This window comes from Sinocyclocheilus rhinocerous, unplaced genomic scaffold (assembly GCF_001515625.1).
Source record: "Sinocyclocheilus rhinocerous isolate Xijiao unplaced genomic scaffold, SAMN03320098_v1.1 scaffold663, whole genome shotgun sequence".
Classification (NCBI taxonomy): Eukaryota; Metazoa; Chordata; class Actinopteri; order Cypriniformes; family Cyprinidae; genus Sinocyclocheilus; species Sinocyclocheilus rhinocerous.
This window is the reverse complement of record NW_015655996.1, coordinates 60853-80697: the sequence shown is the minus strand read 5'-3', so window position 1 is coordinate 80697 and position 19845 is coordinate 60853. Positions and strand designations below refer to the sequence as shown.

General features: G+C 35.0%; 2 protein-coding genes across 3 annotated transcripts in view; both read left to right on the top strand.

Moving 5' to 3' along the window:
* The window catches only part of LOC107719077 (prolactin receptor-like), a 30947-nt gene extending 22542 nt beyond the window's left edge, over positions 1-8405 (top strand). Inside the window, exons 5-8 of the mRNA XM_016526396.1 lie at positions 692-883; positions 2888-2984; positions 5271-5340; positions 6091-8405. Of these exons, the coding sequence (XP_016381882.1) occupies positions 692-883; positions 2888-2984; positions 5271-5340; positions 6091-7086 (1355 nt within the window). The 3' untranslated portion in view covers positions 7087-8405. The remainder of the gene's footprint in view (positions 1-691; positions 884-2887; positions 2985-5270; positions 5341-6090) is intronic.
* A 1984-nt stretch (positions 8406-10389) lies between these two features.
* Positions 10390-19845, top strand: part of LOC107719064 (alanine--glyoxylate aminotransferase 2, mitochondrial-like) — a 14219-nt gene continuing 4763 nt past the window's right edge. For both annotated transcript variants that reach the window (XM_016526365.1, XM_016526364.1), the window contains exons 1-11: positions 10390-10554; positions 11193-11281; positions 11363-11553; positions 11778-11901; positions 13113-13207; positions 13339-13432; positions 14048-14141; positions 14869-14969; positions 15998-16090; positions 17124-17256; positions 19300-19388. In XM_016526365.1, coding sequence (XP_016381851.1) covers positions 10455-10554; positions 11193-11281; positions 11363-11553; positions 11778-11901; positions 13113-13207; positions 13339-13432; positions 14048-14141; positions 14869-14969; positions 15998-16090; positions 17124-17256; positions 19300-19388 — 1203 coding nt within the window. In that variant the 5' untranslated portion in view covers positions 10390-10454. The remainder of the gene's footprint in view (positions 10555-11192; positions 11282-11362; positions 11554-11777; positions 11902-13112; positions 13208-13338; positions 13433-14047; positions 14142-14868; positions 14970-15997; positions 16091-17123; positions 17257-19299; positions 19389-19845) is intronic.

Genomic DNA, 19845 nt, shown 5'->3' with positions numbered 1-19845 from the left:
TAGAGAAGTAGCTCCGGTTGGAATGTTCTTCCGCGGGATGTGTGCAGTTCTGTTTATTAACCGCTAGAGCGCCAAAAGTTACATAGTGCTGCTTTAAGAGCAAGTGAGCGCACCGGCGCCTCCATCTGTCCTTCAGTGAGCACTAATGTTCAGCTTCCACACAGACACTTGAATATAGCGTACATTTCTCTAGGTTAACATTAGATTGAGCGGCCATGTAAAGTTGCTACTACTTACATATTTCAGATGATAAGCCATATTTGTGGTGGATGATTGATAGGCAAGCGTTTGGATGTCCTGCCGGATGTACTGTATTACCATAGATCAGCCGTTAACGATCTGCGTGACTTTGCCAATGTGGATTTTTTTTTCTGCGACTAGCGACTAAAAAATGTTGGTCGACCAAGCCTCCTCTGGTCGACTAACGATTAGTCGACTATTAGGGGGCAGCCCTAATTTTTATCAAATATAGCCTATGCAGCCTAAACATCTTCCAAACTCCAAAAATGTTACTGCCCCCAAACTTGGTAGTCTAGTGTATGGTTCACATTTCAGGCTTTTACACACTCAAAATTAAATGTACTGTTAAAAATATTAGTACAAATCAGAATAATTGTGTTGAAGTGAGTGATCAGCAGGAAGGTTTAATTGTGGTATATTTACTATTCTGTCCTCTCCTTTTCACCCACAGTTCAACCAAACACTCCAGAGAACGTGACAGCAGTTGTGGTCCATGATGAACAGGGTCCGTTCGTGAGAGTGTCCTGGGAGAAACCCCGAACCGCAGACACTCGCTCAGGGTGGATCACGCTACTTTACCAGCTACGAGTTAAACAAGAAAAAGATAAAGAATGGGAGGTGGGTTTGAAAAAAAAAAGAAAATGTTTAATTATCAGTTACATTTGTAGAAATGTAACTAGATTTAAGTCTAGATAATATTGAGATGGACTTTTGTTACCCTGTTTTCACCCGACTATTTAGACATCTAGTATCTACAGTTGGTCATCTTTACAACATACTTCACATGCTTGTTTTCTTGGTATTATGGACTAGTATTGCCAACCAACTTGAATGTAAGCCAACAAGTTAGAAATGGTCAAAAGTAGCTGTTGTTTTTTGTGACTTTATCCAAGATCTTAAATGAATGGAACGCTGAGAGCAAGTGGACATGCAGCCAGTGAGCCGACATGAAGTCAGCTGTTACACTAAGCAGTTTAATCATTGACTGTCCCAGTCTGGGTTTATGTCTTCATTAGTCCGCAGAAACGTGAGGGAGGCTAGATGTGCAGAACAACAGGGACTAGTTCAAACCAGATTATCCCCCCAAAGGCTGTGCTTCAGTAACACAGAGGCATGACCAATAATGATTGCCTAGTGACAGAGTAACCTGAGAGCAATAGTATTGGCTCAGACAACATATGTAACTGATGATTATTGCTGATGATGTATTTGTCATAAGTTTAAGTGCTAACTTGATAAATATTAAAAATGATCAAATCTACTTTGATCTGAATTCACACTAATTTAAGTATAAGTAGACATATTATCAACATATATAGTACTTGATATTTGTATTTTTTATTTAATATTTTATTACTTATTTTAAATAAATTTTATAAAAAAAATATTGGCTTAGGTAATTGCAGTGGTACAGTAGCTTATGCTCTCTTTATATCTAGGTAAGAGTATGATGCTGGCGTCTATTTTGACCTGAATTCAAACAACTTTATAAGTAGATATATTAACAAATGTGCATTATGCAACAAAATTAAGTGTTTAATATTTTTTATCATTTATTTTAATGATTACAATCATACAATTAAGTTAATTAATAATGTTATTAATAATTATAAAATTAATAAAAGTAACAAGTAACAAGCCTGAAACATTTCCACCTCTCATCTCTAAATTTTTATTGTATTAATATTTTAAAATGCTGTAGATTTAAAAAAATATATATATATATTAGTTTTATATTTATATAAATGTATTTAATATAGTAAAAACCATTTATTATATTAAATTAACATAATTTGATTATTATTAAATTATATTATCAGCATAACAGTTTGAGTTTATTATGATTTTCTGATTTAACTTACATTTGTAATCCATTTGTAATTTTCAAATGTCAGACTTTTGAACCTTATATAAATATAGATGTAAGCCATTGAAAATACCAGCTCCCCAAAAAATGAAATGTGCACCAAGAGTGATCCGAAAAATGGTCACATCTGAAAACATGTGCTCTATTTCAGTTTAGACACATGCAAGACAAGCAAAACATTTCTAGCCCAGTAGGTCGAGGCATGCGTGAAGCCTATTAAAATATCATCCAGCACCTCCAGAGAGCCGATTTAGGACCACACTCTGTGTCTCCATGGTCTCCTGCTGAGGCTGCGAACAAATCTGCTCTACACATATGTATCTAGCAGCTCAGAAAATTCTAGAGGGAATACCAACAGGCCTTCAGGTTCTCCAGGGAGTTATGAACTCATCTTCACCTGGCTAGCACAACCTCAGCCATGTGTGTTTTTGAGCCGCAGCTCTGGCTGGGCCTCAGTTGCCCGGGAGCTTCCATGGAAAGTCAGGCCCGGTGGGAGTCGCACCTGATGGCAGCGAGCATGAAATAGAACAAAATAAGAGATCAGCCTGTTTCCAGCTCACAGCATTTTCAAAAACCACTCTGTTCTAACTTGTTTATTTTGAGGGGGTTTTTTTGTGTGACAATTTTACCCACTGTTTATTCTGTTATTCTTTCTAGTTTTGTAAGTACTGTTGGTGCCACCACAGTTTGATTTGTCATAAGTGGAAAAAGAAATTGCAGTAGAGATGTACTCTATTCATCACCATTTCCTGATTTTGTGTTTGTGATATATATATATAGATATACCCAGAGAGCGTTCGCTGTGGATCATGATCACGATATTCTCTGTCTTCATCGTCCTCATCCTCACCTGGACACTAAACGTGAAACGAAACAGGTGCGTTTTTGAGCCTGAAACATTTTCATGTCTCATATTTATTAAATTAAATCTTTATTAAATTATTAAATCTTTATTTTTGACATTTATTTAATCTATTTTCTTTAATTAATTTTTTGATTTCCTATATATTTGAAGATTATTTTGCCGATTGATATCTTATCTGATTAGTTTTTGCATTTTATTCTACAGTGCCCTCCACTAATATTAGCACCCTTGGTAAATAGGAGCAAAGGTGGCTGTGAAAATAAATATGCATCATTTTATCCCTTTGATCTTTCATTCAAAAAATTCACAAAATTCTAATCTATCATTGCAAAGGTGGCTGTGAAAATAAATCTGCATCATTTATCCTTTTAATCTTTCATTAAAAAAAAAAAAAAAAAATCACAAAATTCTAACCTATCACTGAAGTAAAACAACTGAAAGTGGGGGGAAAATCTCATTATGAAACAAATATTTTTCTCTAGTTCACGCTGGCCACAATTATTGGCACCCAATTATTGCAACGTCCTTTCCTCAAGAGAACAGCTCTGAGTTTTCTCCTATAATGCCTGACGAGAGATCAGAGAGCATGCCTTCACACAGAATCTCTCCAGATGCTTCAGATTCCTTCTCCTATAATGCCTGAAGGGTTTGGAGAACACCTGACAAGAGATCAGAGACCATTCCTTCAGATCCTTCAGATTCCCAGCTCCATGTTGGTGCTTCTTCTCTTCTCTTCAAATTTCTAACAGAGGCAGTCAGGTTTACATTCTTTATCTGTTGGTTTTTGATAGAATCCATGATGCCATGTATGTGAACAAGATGTCCAGGACCCTCTGGCAGAAAAATAGGCCCCCACAACATTAAAGATCCAGCAGTATATTTAACTGTGGGCATGGGGCACTTTTTTATCCCTGTTTACACCAAATCCATCACATGTGTTTGCTGCCAAAAAGCTCTTTTTTTAGTTTCATCTGACCATAGAAGCCAGTCCTGTTTGAAGTTCCAGTCGTGTCTGACAACTGAATATGCTGGAGTTTGTTTTTGGATGAGCGAGGAGGATTTTTCTTGAAACCCTCCCGAACAACATGTGGTGATGTAGGGGTTGGTTGATTTTTTTTTTTAGACTTTCTGACCCCAAGACTCAACTAATCTCTGCTATTCTCTAGCTGAGATCCTTGGAGAGGCCACTCAAACTCTCCTCCTCACCGTGCATTAGGACAATATAGACACCCATCCACTTCCAGGCAGATTTTAACATCTTTAATCGATTGGAACTGCTTAATTATTGCCCTGATGGTGGAAATGGGGATTTTCAATGTTTTAGCTCTTCTTAGCTCGTTCTATTTTGTGAAGCTCAACAATCTGCACAACATTTGGTTTTACTCCTTGTGAAGGATGATTAAGGGAATTTGGCCTTTGTGTTCCTCATATTTATAATCCTGTGGAACAGGAAGTCATGGCTGAACAATTTCATGCTCCTAGTCACCCTGGTGTGCTAAAAAATTTAAATATTAGTGGGAATATAAGAATTTCTAGAGGTGCCAATAATTGTGGCAACATGCATTGGAGATAATGTGAGTTTCCCCCCACTTTCTATTGTTATACTTCAATGAAAGGTTAGAATTTTGTGTATTTTTTAAAATTTTAATAAGATAAACGATGCAGATTTATTTTCACAGCCGCCTTTGCTCATATTTACCAAGGGTGCCAGTATTAGTGGAGAGCACTGAATATCATCTTATACCATCACTGGCAAATGTAAAATTCATGCCTCTTAGTTTGATCGAAATCAAATTGGCTTGGACCAGTTATATACATCATTTGCCTCTTTGTTCTTGCTGACAAATACTCATTATGTAGGATTAAATTGCCATTAGAGGCTTGATCCAGATATTGCAGTACCTCACTTTACTCTCAAATGTAGTTTTTAGGCCAGTTTCTTTCAGCACAGATTTAAATAGACAAAGATAGACTAATTACATTGTCAAATAATGTGAGGCATTCTCAACAGTACAAGGATGAACGGGATCCAAAATTAATCTCTTAATCCTGTCGGGACACATGGAAGCTTTTGTTCTGTATTCTAGATAAGTCCCTTTTCAGTATCCATAGTGCTTATATTATGATCATGCAGGAAAATATTTGTTGATAGAAATTGATCTTAACTGACCTAAAAAATAAGACCAAATTAAATCCAAATTAAGTACATTGTATCTACTTAAAAGTTTATAAAGCATTTATTTAACCTTTGAAAAACAACTTTTTGAATCTTATTCTGGTTTTTATATTTGTATTCAGTGTGAAGCTTTGTTTGCTGCCTCCTGTTCCTGGACCAAAAATCAAAGGATTCGAAAAACAATTGCTGAAGGTAATAGAAAGATCACTCATGCATCTCGTGTCCAAATCAAATGTAAAAAAAATTTCAGGTTAGCTTTCAGGTAGACTCCATAATTGCAACATTTTTTTGTGGTTTTTATCAGCATGGTAAATGGGATCTTAGCATTTGTTTGTTTTTTGCACCTTCCAACAGCTGATGGCACGTATGTTTGAATGATATTAAGTATTGTTTTATCCAACCATTGCAAGTTAATTTAAGTCGTCACATTTATTTTTATTTATACAATACAGATTGCATCAAAGCAGCTTCACAGTATAGACAGGACACGCCTGCCTTATGGGATAATAAGGATAATAATTCACCCAAAAATGAAAATTCTCTCATCATTTACTCACCCTCAGGTTGTGCCAAACCTGTACAAGTTTCTTTCTTCTGTTGAACACAAAAGAAGATATTTTAAAGAATATTGGTAACCAAACAGTTGCTGGTAGCCATTGCCTTCCATAGTACTGAAAGAATAGCATTCTTCAAACATTCATCAAAATATCTTCTTTTGTGTTCAGCAGAAGAAAGAAACAGGTTTGGTACAGGTTTGGAACAACTTGAGGGTGAGTAAACGATGACAATTTTAACTTTGGGTGAACTATTCCTTTAAAATGTCTCACAAGTTCATTATTTGTGAGGCATGTGCTCAGGATATAAAGGTTTTGATATCGTCCTTCATGCCACATTTTTAATTGCATTTTTTAAGCAGTTTTCTCACTTGCTTTACTTTTACAGAGCGGAAAGTCAGAGGAAGTTTTCAATACTTTGGTGATCCAAGGTTTCCCTCCAACCACCGATTACGACGAGTTACTGGTGGAGTACCTTGAGGTGTATGACAATGAGGAGCAAGAGTTGGTACTGGATGGTAAAGATCTATCAGAGGACTGCATGAAGTCCAAAAGCCCGTCGGACAGTGACTCGGGCCGGGGAAGCTGTGACAGTCGCACTCTGCTTTTGGAGAAGTGCATGGAGGGACGGGAAGGAAGTGGAAGTGGAAGCGATCAACATCAGTACAGCCAACATGGAGAAACGAGCTGGGCTTCTACTGAAAGCAGTGAAAGCCAGGGTCCCGAACCCGGTTCTCCAGAGTCCGCCGATGGATGCGGCAAAACCTGGCCCGTTGTGTTTTCGTCTCCTCAACCGCAAACTCACCATCATTACCAAGTGGGAGCTGCGAAACCGGCCTACCACAGCGTCCCAGAGATCCTCAACCATTCGTCGCCACACACGACGCCAAGCAACTATCACCAGCTACACCATCAGGACATCCCGCAACAGGAGGGCCGCTTCAGTAAACCAGCCTGCCGACATTCTCAAAGCTACAACCAGTTTAACCTGGACGGCGTCGGCACTCCTGCTCCCGGCGTGCCTCCGTCACCTTCTTTGGAATACGTAGAGGTACAAAGGGTCAACCCGGAGAATATGCTACTGCTTAGGCCGCTTTCGGACCCAAACCGCGAACCTGAGGGGTTAGATTGTGCCGGGGAGGACTACAGTAAGGTCAAAGAAGTGACAAACAATATTTTGCTTCTGCAGAGGGATACGTCCCATCAGTGCGTGGACTATTACAGCCAGGACTTGGACAACCAGGCTGATCAGTGCACAACCCAGCAACCACCTCACCCCTGCAAACCTGCTGTCCACCAATCAAACAGTAGGATGCCACATGAAGGCATGAGGGTGATGGGAAACGGTTATGTAGATTCAACAGTCTTAATGCCATCCTACTAGCACATAGTGGTCCAATGCATGAATGCAGCAAAATCAATAAGCCAACCACTAAACTGTCAACAGCTCATGCCAAGCCCTGAAAGAAGTGCTTTTCTCTACAGTGTTTTTTTTCAGTGGATTTATATTTATAAAAATATTTACTTATTATTAGATTGTATTAGATGTAAGGGTCTTGTTTCAGAGCCAAGGTCTGAACTTTTATGTAAGCACTGTAAAGAGGCTGGACTCTTGAAAATAAATGTTCTTTGTTGGCTTTGAAGGTTCCATGAAGAACCTTTAACATCCATTGAACCATTCCATTGCACAAAGGATCTTTATAGTGGAAAAAGCTTCTTTAGATTATTAAAATGTTCTTCTGCTGCAATGCTCTTTGGGGAACCTAAAAATAGTTCTTCCATGGTGTTGCTGTGAAAACCACCCTTTTGGAACCTTTATTTTTAAGAGTATGAGAAGTCATCGATTTTGTTTCTTTGACAGATTGTGTACTTTGATGAGGTGACACTTATAAACACCAAAAAAAAAAAAAAATCTTCTTTTTCTTTACACTTAAGTCTTTAAAGTTAACATGAAACTGAAATGGATCCCAATACACATTTCAGAAAATTCACTTAAATTCTGCTGTGCCTCTGATACAATTTTTCCTTTTGACTGTATGTTAGTCAATAGCCAAATAGCCATTTAGGCATTGTGTTTTCATTGGAAATTTCATGGAAAGCCTACTTTTCATTATCCAGCAATCGCCAGTGGAATTCTCCTACTGTATAATTTAATGCTGTTTTACTGAGAAATACTGTACATGGTATTTTGGAAGTAAAATGGGTTATGAATGCCATTTCATGTTAACTTTTAATGATTTGTCGTATTTAGAGATTCATGGGATTTGAAAACTTAGCACTTAGCATAGTTGCCCTCAACTATCCACAATGCATTGTTTTATATTGCATCTTGCATCATGGCATTGTTACGTGTTCAAAGCCACTATGTTTTTTTATGCCGCTGTTCACTCCTAAACTACATGATGGGGTCTGTTGCTATAGTGGACATGGACTATTTTTTTATGAACTGATCTTGAGTATTATCAAAGCGTTCACCCAATTTCACTTCACATTTAAATGAATTATAAATATAATTTTTTTATTTTTTAGTTTTAAGGAAATTACTTAAAACTCCATCTGCATATTATATAAACACAAGAGCATTATTTGCAGTCAGAGTTGGTTGCATTCCAAATTTCAAATTGCATTCCATTCTGGAAACATGTTATAATCTCAGCCATAAAATTTTAAATGTCTTTGCTTATTGGTACACTAATGCAAAAATATATATATATATATGTATATATATACACATGAAAAGGGATTTGAACTGATTGTAAACAAACGTAAAGAATTTGCCTTTGATATTTACAACTCTCAGGTGGAGGAAAACTTGTTTAAACACTCCTGCCGAATGTATGTATTACTGTAAGATTTTGTATGTTTCTGTGAGTGTTAACCCTGCAAGAATCTATTTTTCCAAGTCTGTATACCCTTAAATCATAGGTAGCCATTGATTCAGCACTGCATATTTGTTTTGATATTAAAAAGGAAATTATAAAGTATATTTTTAAAATGATAGAGATTGGCATATATGCATTCAATCCAACCAAACAGTTATCTTGTTCATGTACAAATCACTAACCATTAAACCAGTTACATGGAGACAAGGAAAATTTTAGCTCTTGCCAGTGCAAGAGTCAACCTTCACACGTTGCCTTATTTTATGCATAAAAAAAAAGACTGAGTTGTATTTTCTGGAAGGGGTCATTTACTAAATATATATTTATGCCTAAAGTTATATTACACATACGTGTACATATAAAATAATTATTCAATAGTTATATATAATATGTAGAAATTCATTTATATGTAACCTACAGATAATTTATATACCAATAAATAGCTTTTAGGTTTGCCTAAGCCATACATAAATCATCCCATCTCATTTTGTTGATTTGTGAGTAGCGTAACATTTTCTTATATCTTTATTGTTTACCAGTCATACATTCTCAGTTTCATGCATTATAAATCTGCATGGAAAAGCATAATTTCTTTTAATAATAGATTTCTAACTCAGGCAATGGAAAATCTATAAAACGCATGTTTGTAACAGTATCTAATTTAATGTGGGGCAACAGTGTGAAAAAATATTTCAGTCTTTTTATCTGAGAGTAAGATATCTTACAGTAAAGAAAATGCATATGCAGAAATCTCCAGGAGGATGATTATATTCTCATTTAGGGATTAACTGAAATCATGTTTTGATTTCATTCTACCAAACCCAAAACCATTTCTTAACTAAAAGAATTATTTAAATTGAAATGAGTTATACAGTAAGAAAACTCTTGTCTTGTTGAAATGATGTCGCTATTTTCTTTACTGTCAAGACACTGGAGTTGCTGAAATTAAATTTGTGATGTTAAGTTTGTTAACCTATGTAAGAAATACATCTTGTGTAATACATCCTTACTGTGTTCTGATATTCCATAACAAACATTACTTGTGAATTCACATAGCAAAACCATTAAAACATATGCTCAGATTGTTTCAAATGTGTTGGAGTGGTTATTTTGAGAATGGCTTTTTATTCTGCTGTAAAACATTTAACCAAAAACATGATATTATGATCTTAATATTATTTTTTTTTTCTGCTAATTTGTCACAAAACAAATCTTGTATACTTTATCTCCAGAGTTTTGTAAGTGATTGCTTGACTATTTCAGATTATCATAGTTTATAAAATCTAATTCATATTTTAAGATAAAAAAAAAAATCAAGGCCTGGTACAATGGTAAAGCAATTAAAAATTAGAAAAAAAATGTAAAAGTGTGTGTGTGGGGGGATCATGAGGGCATTTTCCATTTGATAAAACAAAAAGAGAAAAAAGTGAACCTGTTGTAATAATAATAATAATAATTATTATTATTGTTATTATTATTATATAAATGTCCATTTATTTGAAAATAGTATTACAGTATCTACAGTAGCCTACTATTACTTTCTACAGTACATTTTATATTCTGGACATTTACATTTATTTATCTATCATTATTATCATGGACACAACCTGATGAACTGAAACTTGATTTCCTATACTTTTAGCCATAAATTAACTGGAACATAAGCATAAGAATCTCACTTCAATCTCAAATCAAATGAACAGCCCTGCTCTCTGTGAAAAATTACTTCTAAGGCCTTGATACAGACTTTACCCCCACATACCATTGGCTGAGCTTGCCCCTCCCCGAGCACTACTGGGGTAGAATTCACCGCAATCAACACTTAATTTGTGGATTTGCTGCAGAAGAATTTGTCTTAAAAACACTAGTAATGCATAAAGTCTGTTCTCGGCTGCACGGTCCGGCTCTGTTAGGGAAAACGGACCCGTGGAATTCACTGGATGCGTGTGTGAAGTTCCACAAAGGTGGCGGTAAGAATGCAGCATTTGTCTCACATTTAAAGTGACCGGAACATTTAAATTGTGTTTGCGTATTTCGGCTCGAACGAATCTATAGTCCGGATTTCTGAGCATCGCATCACGAAATCATAATGGTGTTCTGACGATTTGTGAAAAATAAGTATATGTTTGGACATTACCATGGCGATACTATGGTATTCTTTGATAGCGAATGACTGCCCTGTCAGATATAATATCAACAACTCTATCTAGCTATCTATGTTCAAGTTGGATACATCATAAAATTCTTACTGCTTAAAGTTGTTAGATAGATAGATAGATAGATAGAATACATATCAGCACTGCATCTATCTATCTATCTATCTATCTTATTTAAAAATAGTAGAAAAACGAAGCAGTATACAAAATAATACTGATACTACTAACATACTATACTAATAATATGATAAAGATGATGATGATGATGATATATAAAATGTATCCTATATCAACACTGCACATCTTCTATGCCAATGAATGTTTCCAGGAGGTTAGCAGGTCTCAGGGCAGGGCTTTCCTACATCTTAAAAGATAAAAATATTCCTTTTGCATAAGAGCTGGCACATAACTGCCTCTATGGATTACTGAGCACTAAATGTATCTCTGCCCAGGTGTGATTTGCCAAAAATCAGCAATGAAACACACCCCACCTGTCCTGCCCCAGATCCCCCCATTTGACTTTAAACCTGAACCATATCAGGTAAGAGGTTTGTGCATTTATAATAATAATCATCAGAGAGAAATCAAATCATTTTTAAGCATGAATGAATCTCTCCTTTAGGGTATGTCTAAAGACCGTTTACTAGACATAAGGAAACACAACTGCAACCCCATGACTATGAAGGTAACATACTACAAGAAGCCAGTCTTCATAAACCAAGGTTATATGCAGTGGCTGTGGGACGTGGATGGAAGACGCTATCTAGACTTGTTTGCGGGGATCGTCACTGTCAGTGTAGGACATTGTAACCCGTAAGGTTCAATTTGTTGCCATGCAGCATTTGTGTTTATTTCATGACTGTGCAGTACAGTTAGCTTGAAATGAAATAAATGACTAAGCTTTAATTAGATTAATGCATATGGATTTGTTCAAGTGGTTATTGCCCTGAGCTCTTACATGGACTGCTGTTTTTTATTTTTGTTTACAAAATTGAATTATTTCTCAAATTTAATTAGAAGTTTGAATATGGTTGCAGGAAAGTGACAGAGACGGCTGAGAAACAGCTGAGGCGTTTATGGCACACGACAGCCATCTATGTGAATCCACAAATGCAGGAGTATGCAGAGAAACTAGCCTCCCTTTTGCCAGACCCACTGAAGGTACTGTATGATTGATGGAGCCACTGCCATTGCTGGAAGAAGAAGGTTGAGCGCATTGCATTGTGGATATAGTATATTACATGCAGCATACTCTTGCCTACTGTAGGGGCTTTCAAACTGGAGTCTGGGGGTGCTAAAAAACTAACCAAAATATATAATGTATATAAAATGAAAAAAGTTTTGTTTATATACAGTATAATATGTCAAATATCAATTACTAAAAATATAAATCACGTAAAAATCATAATAAATAAAGTATAAATATACAGAATTTGACAATTACATTTCATTGTGCCTTCTAATGTTGGAGTTCATAAGATTGTTACAAAATTAAGGGACTGTTACAGAAGATACAAAAAAGAAAATGATTTTAAATGCAATATTTTCCAATTAAAACACACACACACACACACACACATGTCTGGTCAGATTTTGTCAGGTTTAGCTCACTTTTGGGTACAAATGTGTCCCCAAAATATGGTTAAGTAGGTACGCACACACACACACACACACATATATATATATATATATATAATATTATTATTATTACATTATTACATGCCTTTATATTTTGGGAATGGGGCTCCTCACATCATATTTTGGGTCCATGGCATCAGAAAGTTGGAATGCACATTTTGACATACACTACCATTTAAAAGTTTGAGGACAGTTTTTTTTTATTTTTTTTTTATGAAATTGATACTTTATATCAGGAAGGAGTCAAGGACAAGGACAAATTGATTAAAAGTGAGAGTAAATAAGCTTATAATGGTACAAATGGTTTCTACTTCAAATAAATGCTGTTCTTTCTATTCATCAAATAATCAAATGTTTCCACAAAAATAAAAACCAGCACAACTGTTTTTAAAAATTGATAAATGATTCTTGAGCACCAAATCAACATATTATAATGATTTCTAAAGGATCATGTGACACTGAAGACTGGAGTAATGATGCTGAAAATTCAGTTTTGCCATCAAATAAATAAAATATATTTTAAAATATAAAATATCAATAAATTAAAATAGAAAACGGTTATTTTAAATTGTAATAATACTCCACAATATTATGGTTTTGCTGTATTTTAAATCAAATTAATGCAGCATAAAATACTTCTTTCAAAAACATGGGGAAAAAAATTACCAACCTCAAACAAGCGGAAATAGCCTTTTGTGGTTTAGCATTAATATCATGATGGTCTTCTTTTCTAGGTTGTCTATTTTACCAACAGTGGCTCAGAGGCTAATGACCTTGCAGTACTAATGGCCCGGCTTCACACAGGAAACTTCGATGTCATCACACTGAGGTGATTCACCTTATTTGCCCATTTTTGAACAAATGGAAGATGGCGAGTTCTTGGGAAAGCGGTTGCTGACAGATCAAGCAGCCCTGTAGAGCCATAAATAATCACGGCATCATTTGTGTTTGTGTGCTAAGGGGTTCTTATCATGGTGGCAGTCCACAAGCGATGGGTCTGACGTCCAACACACAGTACAAATATCCCGTCCCCTCCTCTATGGGTTGCCATAATGTACGTCTCACACCCACACATCTCTCCTGTCTGCTACCTGCTTTATAATGTAATATTCCTCGGAGTCAAGGCCACAAATCGCATTAGAAGAGGAAACATCATAACCTATGTTGGTGTTTTTGTTTAATGCAAAAGTAATAGAATTACTGTCAGACCTCATGAGGTTTGAATAACAAAAAACGATTGTCTTTTATTTCAGCATTTGTTTAATTATTTGAGTGCCTTTGTAAATAAAAAAATAGGTATTTTTTAAAAAGATTCAAAATATGAGTATTGTAAAGCAAACTTGACTTGTGTAACAAGTCTTTAATATATCTCGAATTAAGTTTATTTTTTCTTAATTGCAAATAGTATTTTAATAGTTTAAGCATAACATTTAAGCTTTATGATTTAAACAAGGTAAAAAAAAAATTTCAAAGTAATGGAAAACAAGCTATAATACAGAATAAGAAAATTAAATTTTCAGTATCAACACATTTTGCATGATCATATTTGAAAAGCATATTATAATAGTATGTGTTTGAGTTGTGGAATTTGTCTTGCAAAGCGTTAATATATATATATATATATATTTATATTTAATTTTTGTTCCTATGTGGGTTGTGTTTATTGTAGACCATGTGTCCGGATGTGTTCAGGGGACTCTGGGGAGGAAGCCACTGTAGAGACTCCCCAGTTCAAACCATCCGAGAATGCAGCTGCTCCCCAGGTACAAACACACATACGTTAGCTTAATGAGGACATATCATAGACTTCTACTGTTTTTATATAAAGGTAATACTGTATTATAAATTCTACAGCCAAACATTAATCCAAATGTTTTGAAAGGGTTAAAAAATTTAATAAATGGGGAAAAAAGTGTGTGTGTGTGTGTGTGTGTGTGTGTATGTGTTTTTAATTAAAAGGGTTTAAATTAGAAATTAAACAATGAATGAAACGAAATCTGTGGATTAAATGCAGATGTTTGCTTTCTCAGCAATTTTTCCATATGTCCATGTTACTGTAAAGCTGTTTGAATGACCAGTGTATATGAATGGTGGCATAGTCCTATAAAATTGCCTTGCCTACCTGTACTAAAATCTGAAAAATAAAGAAAAACAGTTTCTTCTTCTTGTAAATTTCACATATAATCAATGATTCCCTGTTAAATAGCTCAGAACAATGTGTTTAAAATACAAGGTCTGATTGTCTCATCAGGTCAAACACTGACCACAGAACACATGATCAGAGCTTGTTAACTCTTCACTGTAATTAGTGTTTCTTGTAGGCCAGCATTACAAAGAACATCCTAGCAACATGTGGAAAACCACTCCTAACATGGCACCCACAAGTTTTGCACAAACAAGCACCACTCGCATTTTCTTCAGAAAATGTCAAAATCTACTTGTTAACAAATGTCACGTATCATAGATGAATCTCTTTCTCTCTGTTCTCAGGTCACTGTCAGGCCAATGACATGTATATTCGTGAGCTCAAAGAGATGTTCGCAACAACCGTTCCCAGTCGTATTGCTGCTTTCTTTACGGAACCCATCCAGGTTTGATTAACACAACACCTGACATTGAAACTCAAGTATGAATGGAATCAGATTAAACTTAAAGGCTATGAAAATATAAACTGAGTGCCCTAAAAGATCAGGACTAAATCAGCTGTACTGTAGTCAAGATATATTAAAGATAGTTTCTTGTCCAGTTGCATAAGTGGGTATGACATGTTGAGTAATCTGCATCATTCACCTCTACTTACTTAACTTTATTGTCCTTAAAGGCAATTCTTTATGTAGGTTTATTTAATACACTAGTTTCACAATTTGAGTTGAATTACTGAAATAAATGAACTTTTCCACGACATTCTAATTTATTGAGATGCACCTGTACATACACATACAGCATATACACTCTTACAAATAAAGATTCTTAATTAGCATCTATGGTTCCATGAAGAAACTTTTCCATCCATGTAACCTTTCTATTGATCAAAATGTTCTTCAGAGAAGGAAAAAATGGTTCTTTTAAAACCTGTTGACTGAAAGGTTCTTTGGGGAACCCAAAAGGTTTCTTCTATGGCATCACTGTGAAAACCCCCTTCTGGAACCTTTATTTCTAGGAGGGTAACAAGGGCATTTCAGATGTCATAGAAACAAACTCTGGCAAACAAAATCACAGCCATTACCCAGCACTTTGCTGGTAGATGTCATAAGTTAGTAAAAGCGAAAATAACTTGCATTTTCACAGCAGAATGTCAGTATTTTGCTCTATATTGTACAGTCTATATTCCAGTCCAGGTACAGTCCAGGTATTGGGAGATTGCATTTAATGTTTACAATTATATAAAATGATTCTGAGCAGTAATTGCTGTCATTTTCAATCAAGTACATAATTAAACAGGTCATCATGCATCATGGATGCCTGCCTGTACTGTATGTTATGTCTGCATTATATATATATAGAGAGAGAGAGAGTGAGAGAGAGAGTGTATAATTTCCAGCACTGACTAAAAATATGAACTTACAAATATTAACTTGTGGCAAGTTATATCATGATTATTGTTTTTATCTTTCTACAGGGTATTGGTGGGGCTGTTCAGTTCTCAAAAAATTACCTGAAAGACACCTACCAGCTTGTTCGGGAGAAAGGAGGAATCTGTATAGCAGATGAGGTCTGAAGAATTTGCTTGTAAATCCCATTCTGTACATCAGTGAAGCCAAAAACACAGGGTTGTCGTGTCAGATAGTCCCACATTTTCAAAACCAAACATAGGGTATCACTCTAGTGAAGTAAACAGAAACACCTGTGCTTAACCCCCGCCCCCAATTGTAGGTAAATGAACCAGCATGAACTCATGCCAGTGACCCCAGACTGTTTGGGGGTGTTTACATGACAGAGAACCTTTAATGCGTTTTGGCCATGTATTCACACAACTACAGTGTTTTGGGGCCTGAAAACGCAAAAACAGTTTTTTTGAAAACGACACTCTTATATAGTCTCTGTGTTAACTGCAAAAATGCAAATTTGTGAAAACGGTGACATCATGCGCATGCTTATTATGCGTTTGCATAGAGTTACTTTACAAAGTGACATCGCCAACTACTGGCCTGGCATGCGTAATACAGCGTTTTATGGCGAATGGGGATCGTTTTAACAATGTTGCCGCTTGTATGCGAAAAATGCGAAGGAAAAAAAAATTCTGTTTTTAGTACATTGGTTTCGTATAAATGAATCCTTAGACATTTTTACACAAAATTAAATATGCAAAATAACTGTTATTAACTGTTTATTTTTAAGATCATAACTAGATGCTGCTCCCTTAATTAAAATGCAACATGAAATGATCATGTGACAACACTGTGTTTGGTGAATACTGGCCATTATTAAAAAAAAAAAGCATATGAAACAGTATGACGTATGCAACCAATATTGATTAGCCTATTTTGCGGTTTTAATCCAGTTTTGTATAGAAAAAAAAAATCTTAACTTTTAGTCAATTAAGGAATCAACAAAGATGTTAAAATCAACTCAAAAACTGAGAAAATAGTAATTTATTTTAAAAAATATTCTTACACAAAAAATACTTTCAAAATGTAATCAAAATTTTTGTTTGTTTTAAGGCTTTGTAATATGCAAATGCTTGCTTGATTACAGAATAAAGTTATTATTTATTGCAGATTTGTTGGTGTTTTTGGTTCTCTTAGGTCCAGACTGGCTTTGGCCGCACGGGAAGCCACTTTTGGGGTTTCCAGGGACATAATGTCCTTCCAGACATGGTTACCATGGCAAAGGGCATAGCAAACGGCTTCCCGATGGGGGCTGTAGTGACCACAGCAGGTGAGGTTAGAGTGAAATTCAGATGAACTTATTATGTGACTTGCTTATTTAAGCTGTCTTTGGCTTTGTAATATTTATTCAGCTTCTGCAAGTGTGTGTTCATAGATTATATTAACTGCATTTAAACCTGGAGGTGTTTTAAATGAGTCTTATTCTTCAAAGCTTATGAGAGACTGTGCTGGAAGAGAATGGTCAAACAGGAAGCAGAATTAATCAGCACTATGAACCCAGTGGTGAGCTTGAATCCAAGTTCCAGCATTGCGCTCAACTGAAATATTCTTAGAACAAAATGAACTACTAATTCTAACTTAAATCTATTTTAAAGCTTTTAATAGGCTTACTGTTGTGTTCACCTCAGTGCTTTGTGATTTTGAAAAGCTCTGCTTGAGTACTAGTGTTTCATATACTGTAAGCTCTGCAGCCATTAAATGCAGCCAGATATTCTTTATATAAAAAAAGAATATTTGACACAAAGTTCGACACACTAGTTCCTAAACAACGTTTGTGTTTGTCATCATACGCAAATCTCTATCAAACCCTGTTGATGTTACTTTTAGTACCTTCATTACAGTGCTGTTATTGTTAATTAAACCTAAAACTATTAAAAATGAATTAATTGAAATAAAGCTGTATAAATAAATATGAAATAAAATATTTTATAAAACAAAATTAAATATTTTATTTAATCAAATTAAATACATTTATGAAATGAGATAAATATTAGATGAAAAACTTGAAAATTAGAATTGTTACCTTGGGACATAACTGTAATAAAATAAGTTTAATTTTAATAACTAAAATTACCAAAACTGAAATAAAAAAACTATTATTTGAAATAATTTAAATTATTGCTTTTTAATAATTTAAATCATTTTAAAAAATGACAAAAGCAGATCCTTGTCTCATGTCTGGATTTTCAGTCTAAAATAATGAAAATCTATCATAAAAATATTAATTTTTAAACATATAACAACTGTTTTTTTTTCCAAATAAAGAAATGGATAGTTTGGAATAACATAAGGGTGAGGAAATTATGACAAAGTTTGTTAACGTTATGAAATTATTTGCCAACGCGGAAGTAAGCCGTTTTCTGTGAATGTGCGAGACTTCCGGCTCATTAGCCGCTGTAGGGAAATATCGAGAAGAATAACAAAGTGCAGTAAACGGTAAAACTGTTTGCACTACAAACCAGTATGTTCGTAATTAAGATAATACAATAAAATAACATGGTAAGACACACTTGTTTGCAATATCAAGCAGCAAAACGAGCTGTTTTGTACAGCTAAAAATAGCTGGAAGCGAATGACAAGTGAAAGTGATGTGTAGCCAAGTAAAATGCAGTGGTTGCATTTACTAAATTGCTCTTCATCCTGTGAGAAGCTGAGACAGAGAGAGTGAATAGAAAGAGTGGGTCAAGTACAAGCCTGAGTAGATTAATTTAATTTATGCCATGGTCTGTCTGAATACTCGATTCTGATTGGCTGGCAGGTGTTGATTAAATTCGTTTAACTGCACAGGTAGTTCCAGGTCAGTTTAATCACTTTCTATATTAATGCGCTTCCTATAAACATTGGTAACCATAGTAACACACACCATGGCGCAGGTAGGCTACTTCACACATGCATCTCATTGTTGTACAAGTTGTAACTGACGAAAATAACCGTAATTTTTATCGTTCCGGTCAAATATTGCAGCGCAAATATTATTAACATCTTTAATATGTGAATGCTGGCAAATGACCATGGCATAAGCGGGATAATCAAGGCTAGCTGTGCATTAAACAATTTGAATGCACTTCGCGGAGGCAACCACCCGCCGCTGCGCGTCGGGTGGTTCTTCGCCTCCACGTCGTGCATTCAGATCGTTTAATGCACAGCTAGCCGTTGATTATCCCTTACATAATATATAATAATGTCTAAAAATATAAGTGTACATAATGCCTAAATTAGTCCCAAATTAATAAAACTCCCAATGAAAAGCATCTTAGTGGGTGCATATTGATTGTTTCCAGAACTGATATCATGTGATTTGCATTTTTTACAGAGATTGCCAGGTCATTTGCGAAGGGTGTTCATTTCAACACATTTGGAGGAAACCCATTAGCCTGTGCAGTGGCCTCATCAGTGCTAGACGTAAGTACAGATCATTTTATTTTCAGTTGTATACAGTTACATTGGGGTAAACAATAGGAAATGCATAAATTGTCATTTTGAGTGTGATAAATTATAGACATAAAAAAATAAAATAAAATAAAATGTATGTAAATGTATGTTTGTGAGATAAATTTGTACAAAAATATACATAAAATATCTGATATCAGCAATAGTAAATTAAATGTTACTGTGAGATAATACATGATAAACTGAAATAAATAAAAAGTTCAAGAGTTAACAAAATAATCTAAAATATCTGGTATCAGTAATAGTGAACACAAAATGTTCTAAGTGACTTAATCGTAAAGTATGAATGTTATAATAAATAAATTATAAACAAGTACAAAAATATGAATAATAGTATAAAGCATACTAGTATAAAATATAACTAAAACAACAAAATATCAACGGTTTACAATAAAAAAAAAAATTTATA